Source organism: Myotis brandtii, unplaced genomic scaffold (assembly GCF_000412655.1).
Source record: "Myotis brandtii unplaced genomic scaffold, ASM41265v1 scaffold96, whole genome shotgun sequence".
Classification (NCBI taxonomy): Eukaryota; Metazoa; Chordata; class Mammalia; order Chiroptera; family Vespertilionidae; genus Myotis; species Myotis brandtii.
In genome coordinates, this window is record NW_005371972.1 from 775,413 (window position 1) to 784,203 (window position 8,791).

Below are 8,791 nucleotides of genomic sequence, written 5' to 3' on the forward strand. Positions count from 1 at the left end.
TCAAGCAAAGACCTTGGCAGCGGGACTGTGCCAGTCAATGCAGGGGGGTGAGGTCAGAGTCCAGGTGGGTGAGGGAGCACCGCCCGAGCAAGGGGTCAGACCCAGACCCTGGTCGGCGGCTGCCCCTGAGCTCCCTTATGCAGATGGGCCAGGGCTGGGTCTTGAAGCCCCGGCTCCTGCTGGGCGGGTGGCAAGCTCTGTGCCAGGCAGGGTGGGGTTTGGATCAGGACAGGTGTGCAGGGTCCAGAGGCCAGTGTCAGAGTGGGGAGGGCGGGGCCCTGGCATCCGAGCTTGAGCCACCGCTTCCTGGCGTGTGACGGGGGCACATGACTTGTCCTCTTCCCACCTCACTTGCAGCCGCCGTGGCCTCACCTGTACAGTGGGGATAACTGGGCAGATGCTGCCCGGGGGGTGCAGATTAGATGCACTGAGAGTTCAGCACACGGTGCCGGGCACCACATTGCAAGCACTTACTGGCAAAGATGCCCGTTGTCACCATTATGATTTGCACCTGGAATGTGCCAGGCAGCACCTAAGAAGGGAAGGAGCCCTCCGGACAGGGACTCTTACAACAGGAAGGACGTAGACTGGCAGGGTGGGGGCTGGACCTTCGGAGGCAGACCTGACAGTAGGGAAATGCCACGCCCGGCAGGGAGGTGTGTCAGGGCCCTGGTGGGCCCGGGAGCCCCGAGCCCGAAGCAGGGCAGTTGGACGGGGGCCACTGAGGCTGCTGGAGCAGCGGGGAAGCTGGTCTTTTCTCCAGGGCCACGCGTCCCAAAGTCTCACCCGCCCCCCCGACCCCGACATAGCATCCCCTATAACAGTGATGGCGAACCTTTTGAGCTCGGCGTGTCAGCATTTTGAAAAACCCTAACTTAACTCTGGTGCCATGTCACATATAGAAATTTTTTGATCTTTGCAACCATAGTAAAACAAAGACTTATATTTTTGATATTTATTTTATATATTTAAATGCCATTTAACAAAGAAAAATCAACCAAAAAAATGAGTTTGCGTGTCACCTCTGACACGCGTGTCATAGGTTCGCCATCACTGCCCTATAACAACTTCCAGTAGCTTTTTTTTCTTTTTGCTAAATAATGCATGTTCACTAAAGAAAATTTAGAAGACATAAACTAGTAAAAAGTATATGTAAATAGTCATAATCCCAACTCCCCCCAAATTACCATCTTTACATCTTGGCACATACCTCTCCAGTTTTTTGTCTGTGCTTATATGTATATATTTTACATATTTTTCTTGTGAACTTTATATGTTTATGGGGGCATAACTGCAAGAGTTCCAGCAGCCAGAACTGGAGTTCTCCAGCCTCGCTCTGCCTGTGTACCTCCCTGTGGGGCTCGTGGGGCTGAGGCTGGGCTCCGACCTCCTCCCCATCACCAGACCTTGCCGGGCACGTGTTCCCAGTGCCAGACTGTCCTGGACATCAGTTTTTGGACCCAAGCCTTTGTAGGCTGCGTAGAGACCACCAGGCGCCAGGCCTGCCGGGAGAGGGGGTGTCTGTCTCTCGTGCCCCACCTCCCAAGAAGCCGTGTGCTTCCAAAGAAGGCCGCCTTGGGGCCAACACATGTCAGTTTACTCGGTGGCTCAGTGCCAGATGCCTTGAGCTGAACACTCACCAGCATGTCACTTCCCGAATGCCAGCCCCAGATTCCTGAGTGACGCAGAGCTGTCTCCGTGATGCACATGACAAACCAACACGTGACTTCCAGGTTCTCATCTCTCCCCGAGGGGCGTCCTGATCCTGGAGCTCTTGGTCCCAACGCCTGACTCACTGGTTTCAACAATTACGCATCCACTTCCCTTTCTGCCTGGTGCGCACGCCCTCAGACCTCTTGTCCTTGCCTTCCAGGTATCGGAGAGCAGCATCGCCCACGAGAAACAAAAAGCAAGGGAGGCCATCGAGAGGGAAAGGAGAAGGGTGCAAGACCTGGAGAACCGCCTGACCAAGCAGAAAGAGGTACGAGCCCCAGCGAGGAGAGACGCGGAGGAGCAGGCGTGGTTAAGAGCAGGCTCGGGAGGCAGGCGGTCGGGCCCGCCCCGGCCGCTCTCTGGCTGTGGGACATTAGGCAAGTCGCTCAGCATCTCTGTGCGTTGGTTTCCGCACTCGTGAAACACAGATGATACCCAAAGGTCAGCCTCGTGGAGCTGTGAGGCTCCATTGTTAACGTACACACAGAACACACAGAACAGTCCCTGGCACTCCCCGAATGCTGGCTGTGTTGCCCGCTTTTATTATTATTACTCTGAGCTCACAGCTGGGAAGCAGAGGGGCAGGATCCAAACCCAGGACCATCTGATGCCAGACTCCTTCATCGTCACTCCGCCTCTCCCTGCTGGCCGTGAGCTCTGCGTGGCTCGGCCGCCTGGGGTCAGAGAGGGGGTCAGGATATGGACGCCTGAACTTCTCATCACCTCAATGTCATTTGTCCACCGGGACTTCTCATGATTGTCATCATCGCCTTCATGCCAAACCCCACTTATGAGCGTCACTGGGAGTGGCCGGCACAGTAGAGGTAGAAGTTGGCACATGGCCCTGCCCGGGGCACCTCCACGCTGTGGGATGTAGTTCACTCTTCCTGGCTCCCAGCAGTACCAGGGACACCACACACTCACACACACACACACACACTCACACACACACGATAGCCAACATCTCAGTAGTCGGAGCAAGCAATAAACACACAGCTCGACAATAGAGGTTTAATTTAAATAACACTTAATTTATTTAAAAACAGGTAAATACAAATTCAAAAGGTGTTCAAGGCCAGATGGAACTAAAAGTCTATACACATCAGTCCTGGGTCATTTTCTCTCAAGAAAGGTTCCCAACGTCAGCCCGCGTAGAGTCACTGGGCAGTTTATCCCAGGTGCCCCCGGAGGGCGGGCAGGCCCGGGAACCTGCGTGTTTAGCAGGCAGTCCAGGGGGTGCTGGCGCACCTGGAACGCCGCCACTCCAGGGGGACGAGAGTCAGGAACCGCATCTGGATTGCATGGCGGTCCTGGGCACTTCCAAGAGTGTGTCCAGCGGAGGCCGACCAGAGCTGGGGAAGTGATGCAGGACTTGCCCGCTTCCCTCCGGAGGGCTCCTGTGAGCAGGCGCGACGCCGAGGGCTCGGGAAGAACCCAGGAAAGCAGCCTGGATTCCCCAAACGACTTAACACGGGATCTTCCACAAAATGCTTTACTTAGGGGTAGGAGAAAAGGAGAAATTAACAATTTTAAGTAGATCACTCGGGGCATAACATGGATCGGGAATGAGACTAGTGCAAAAAAAAATATGTATCATGAAATCAATATGGGCCACAATTTTTATTCTAACAGTTACAGTGAAAAGGGAAGCCCAGTTGTGCAATTTATAGATGAAAATGGAGCGATTGCTCATGAAACTGGGACCATTCTTGGTACTCGGCCCAGAGAGAACGTCTCCTGGGGCTCATCCCACAGAGAACTCTGTAATGCGACCAACAGTGTCCTCAACACCTTACAACAGTGACGGCGAACCTATGACACGCGTGTCAGAGGTGACACGCAAACTATTTTTTTGGTTGATTTTTCTTTGTTAAATGGCATTTAAATATATAAAATAAATATCAAAAATATAAGTCTTTGTTTTACTATGGTTGCAAAGATCAAAAAATTTCTATATGTGACACGGCACCAGAGTTAAGTTAGGGTTTTTCAAAATGCTGACACGCCGAGCTCAAAAGGTTCGCCATCACTGCCTTAGAACATCGATGACATCAGAGGGCGGGGCCTTGTGACAACCCTCAGGCAGGCCCCCACTTACCAGCAAAGGTCAAGGAATGACAAGGTCAGAGACACACTCCGAATTGCTTACTCACATGCTGTTCGAGCTGTATATGCGGAGAGCAATAGGGAGATTGATTTCATCTGCAAGGGCAAAAACCGGGTTTCTGTGGAAGAAAGAGGAGAAAGCGGAGAAGGAAAATAAATTGGAACCGTGGGAACAGCGAGCGCTGTGCTCCTGTCCCGCGTACCTGCTGAGTAGTCGGCAAGGAGCAAAGATGCCGGCCAGCGTGTCCTGCCGCTTCCTGGCCCATCAGAGACACCATCTCAGTGTGTGTGGGTGACGGGCTGCTCTGGGGGATGCCTGCCAGGGTCCCCAGTAAGCATCTCCTCGGGCCAGATCCACCCATTGTCCAAACCGGGATTCCTCTCCGTACCTTCCCCTCAATGTTGTTACAAACCTAAAACTGTTCTAACAAAAAAAGTCAAATAAGGAAATGAAGTTCGCAAGCCCCCAGCACAGTGCCTGCCACACAGCCCGCAGGGACTGGGAGTTGGCTAGAACTTTCACAGTCAACGGCAGGACGGGCGGGCTCTGGGCAGAAGGACAGGACATACAAGGCCGTGGCAAGACTGGGCCCCGAGGGGGAGGGGAGGCCATCCCGTGCCAAAGCCTCTAGGAACGTGGAGCGTCCTGAAGGCAGGTCCTGTAATGAGGGGCGAAGGAACTCGGCACATTTATCCTGGAAAATAGAGTTAGAGCGAGACATGACAGTCCTCCTCAAGTATTGAAAGGGAAATAAAACGTACTCATAAAAGAGAAAGAAAATGTACTCGATGAGCTCCAGGTGACAGACCTGGGCTCAGAGGCCGGAAATCGCAAGGAGACAAATGCCAGCTGACTATAAGAGGGAGTTCTCTACTAATTGGAACCTTCCGGAGAAAGCATGGACTTTGGACTTAAAAAGAACCGAGGGAACAGTAACAGGATAGAGTTCACCTCCCTCTGAAACTCATTCCTGAATGTCTGTTGATTTGATATTTGTTGCTCATCTAGGAAATGGATTTTAAAGTGCAAAAGGAAGATGTTCTAAATGATCAATTAAAGGACGCACTGGCCATGGTAGAAGAGAGTCAAAGAACAAAGGAGTCCGAGAGTCTGAAAGCAGAGAGCCTGGCCATGAAATTAAATGAGGCGTTAGCTGAACTGGAAACTGCCAAGACAAAGATGGTAAGAGACAGACTTCTCCTCTCCATGCAAGATCACAGCGCCGTGAGAACAAGGGGTTCAGAAATGGGGAGGGCAGGGGCCGCAGGGGCGGGGACGGGGGAGGGGGGGATAGTGCCCGGCCTCCACGCTGCTGCTGCCGCAGCCACCGAGGCTCTGGGTCAGATAGACCTTCCCCGGGGACCCTCCTGTGACTGTAGGATGCTCAGCAGCCTGGTCTCTGCCCACCAGACGCCAGCAGCTCCCTCCCCACAGCTGGGACAACCAAAACTGACCTCAGACTTTGCCAAACGTATGTGGGTTTCTCAGGCGAAGCATTGACACATGGGGAGGAGATTGAGCCCGGAGGCCCAACATGCAGCGGGGTGTGGGGAGCAGGAGAACGAGGTCATTAGAGAGAAGACAGGCTCATCCGAGAGGCAGGATGGGGGTGAGGACGAGGCTCTGGGATAGACCCATGAGAAGAGCCCTGGGAAGGAGAAGGTGGTCACGGCAAAGGGTCTGACTCACCATTTGGGGACCATGGGTAATTTTTGGTTTTTAGGAAATACAAAGTCATCCACTTTTTCTTTTCTTTTTTTAATTTTTTTTTACGTGTTTTTATTGATTTCAGAGAGAGAGATAGAAACATCAATGATGAGAGAGAATCATTGATTGGCTGCCTCCTACACTTCCCCTGTGAGGGGTTGAGCCTACAATCAGGGCATACACCCTGACTAGGAATCGAACCGTGACCTCCTGGTTCAGAGGTCGACACTCAACCACTGAACCACATCAGCCGGGCCATCCACTTTTTTCTTACGAAATCGTTCATTCATTAATTCAATGAGTACTTACTGAGCATGTGGCTCCCATGCTGTGGCAGGGATCTAGGCACCGATGATGCTGGGTGTGTTGGTAAATTTAAAAAGATCAGTCCCTGCTGGCATGGAGCTTACATGCTGGTGGGAGTGAGAAACAAAGACACGGGAGAATTCGGATCATGCTAAGTGCCTCAGAGGAAACAAAACAGGGTGATGGAATGGAAAGTGCCTCAGGTTGCTCCTCTGGTTAGGCAATCAGGGAGGGCCTCCCTGAGGAGGTGGCACGGGAGACCTGAAACTCGGGAAGGAATCAGCCATGCAAGGAGCCAGGGAAGCAGTGTACCACGCAGAGGGAACAACACACATGCAGAGGCCCTGAGGTGGGACCAAGCTCAGTGGCTGTGGGCGCAAAGGGGACGTGTTACTGTTGTTATTGTCAGAGCAGCCGCCCGAGGTCGCATTAACCATTTCTGTTTCCCCAGATCATGATGGAGGGGCGGATACAGCTGCAGCAGCAGACCATCAAGGCCCTCCACGAAGAACGAGAATCACTGAAACCGGGGTTTGAAGAAGAAGTCATGGGGTACAAGGAGCAGATCAAACAGCACTCCCTGACGATCGTGAATCTAGAAAAAAGACTCAAAAAAGTGACCGAACATCACCAGAAAATAGAAGAAGAGCTCGCAACTCTGAAGAACAATGACCTGGGTAGGTCCAAAGAGACCCTGAGGAACCCGAGTGTCGGGGCAGGTTCTGGTTGTCCTGTGGGCCCCAAGAGGCTGCTGGGTAAGAAACGGGCTTCTGCTCATTGCGAAGCTCACTGATCCCCTGGCGCCCCTTTCGTTCTTGTTACACAACACGGTTAGGGGCCCTCGAGGCCCGGGTGCGACTGAAGTGACCACGAAGAGTTGGAAGCCTCGGTGCCCGGCCAGCCAGCCAGGGAGGCACAGGCTGCCAGGGCTGCCAGGGCTGTCAGGGCTGTCGGAGTGGCCTGGCAGGGAACCCCCCTCCCCGCCAGGCAGGCGCCGTTCAAAGGCTCCCCTCTGCGTTGTAATTTGTGACTTTGTTTAACGCACTTTTGTAACCAGCCAGGGTTTGTTTCTTAAAAGCTAAACCCCAACGAGGCTGAAACGGAACTCGGAGTAGTGAGCATGTATTTGCCCTAAATGACCAAGACGCCGGCTGCTTGGGAGAGGTTCTCTAGCTGCTCTAAACGTCAGGGGTCATGAACGTCACTTCTCGGAGAAGAGTTCTGGAAGCAAAGGCCTGGGGCCAGGGTTTCTCAGCCTCAGCGCTATTGACATTTGGGGCCAGATAATTCTTTGGGGTGGTGGTCATCTGTGCACTGTAGGGTGTTGAGCAGCATCCCTGGCCTCCACCCACCAGATGCCAGTACCACCGCCCACCCCAGTGTGACAACCAAAAATGTCTCCAGACATTGACAAGTGTCCCCCACGTGAGGGGAGCAAACTCACCCCTGGTTGAGAATCATGGTCCTGGTCTCAAGCCAGTTGACGAGCTGTCAGGGCTCACCTCATGCCTTCATTCACGCCACACACTTAATTGAGCATCTATTATGTTCCAAGTTCATTCTAGGCACTGAAGGTTCAGTGATGGGCAAGCAGGCAAGGTCCCTTCAGTTAACCAAAATACTGCCCTGACAGGTGACCCAAGATGAGCAGGGCACCATGGCCAGGGCCTGGAGTGGGACTCAGTTTCTCAGGCCAGGTCCAGGTCAGAGGGAGGATGCTTAAGCTGGGACCTGAAGAGTGACAGCTTGGTCACCCCACACTTAGACCATAAAGCACTGAACTGTGGAATGAATGAATGAATGAGCATGTGATTGAGTGGTGAGGGTGGAAGTCGAAGGCAGTGGGCTGGGGAGTAAGTGGAAGATGTAGTAAGGACCCAACTCTTGTCTGAGTGCAGAGGAGGAAGTAGGGCGGGAGGTGTGACCCAGTGGTTAGGGCTCCACCTCTCACCAGCTGGCTGAGTGGACACAGGTTCCGTCACTCCTGTGTCCATTTCCCTGTCTGCATGGAGTTATTGATCTGTGCCTTAGAGAGTAGCTGGAAGGATTTCATGAGCTCAAAGAGGGGTGGGGGGAGTCCTCAGCCTGTGACACAGAACCTGTGGTACGTCCCGTTAGGGGGAGAGCACTGCGGGTGGAGGGAGAGTGTGTAAGTGGGGGAAGGTGCAGGTGCGCTGATGGGTTAACACGCATCGGGGAAAGAAGGCACGGGTGGCAGGACTGTAATGATGTTCACGTGTCCCTGATTCAGCCCAGGAGAAGGCAACGCAGCAAGACCGTCCCCCGGGGCCCCCGCTGGAGAGCCGCACCAAAGACGCAGTGTGTGACCACATGATGTGAGTACTCAGAGGCCGTGTCCGCGCCAGAGCACCCGCCCTGGCGTGCACGCCAGCCATGACAAACCCACAAACTCCCACTTCTGGCCGCGTTGTCGGAATCTGAAAAAGGGAGTGGAGTCCGGGGTCTGCTTGCTGTTATTTAACTTTCTTGATTCTTTTAGCAAGTCAGGATGATGTCATGAAAAAGCCTGGGTGGATCTGTGTTCAAATCCCAACTCAACCCTCTCCAGCTGTGTGAGGCGGGACCTCGGCTTCCTCATCTGTGAAACAAGGAGGCTCGGGCCGGGCGCACGGGAAATGCTGGCTCACACTGCGGCGAGCAGGTGGTCGCGGCAGCAGAGAGCAGAGGTTGCCAGCAGTGGAGACCACTTGGTGGAGAGGTCCTAGAGGGGTTCAAAGTTCAGAGGTTAGACTAAATGACTTTGAAGATCTCTCCCAACCTCAAAGTCATATTTCAGCCTCAGACGGAACCCAGCCAGGGCCCTTTGTTCTATCTCGATGTATCTCTTTCTTTTTAATATATTGGTTCAAAGTGAGGTTAGACTAAATGACTTTGAAGATCTCTCCCAACCTCAAAGTCATATTTCAGCCTCAGACGGAACCCAGCCAGGGCCGCCCT

General features: G+C 53.3%; 1 protein-coding gene across 1 annotated transcript in view; it reads left to right on the forward strand.

Moving 5' to 3' along the window:
- Positions 1-8,791, forward strand: part of FHAD1 (forkhead-associated (FHA) phosphopeptide binding domain 1) — a 101,836-nt gene that overhangs the window by 64,433 nt on the left and 28,612 nt on the right. The window contains exons 19-22 of the mRNA XM_014533287.1: positions 1,874-1,981; positions 4,829-5,002; positions 6,285-6,510; positions 8,085-8,169. Of these exons, the coding sequence (XP_014388773.1) occupies positions 1,874-1,981; positions 4,829-5,002; positions 6,285-6,510; positions 8,085-8,169 (593 nt within the window). The remainder of the gene's footprint in view (positions 1-1,873; positions 1,982-4,828; positions 5,003-6,284; positions 6,511-8,084; positions 8,170-8,791) is intronic.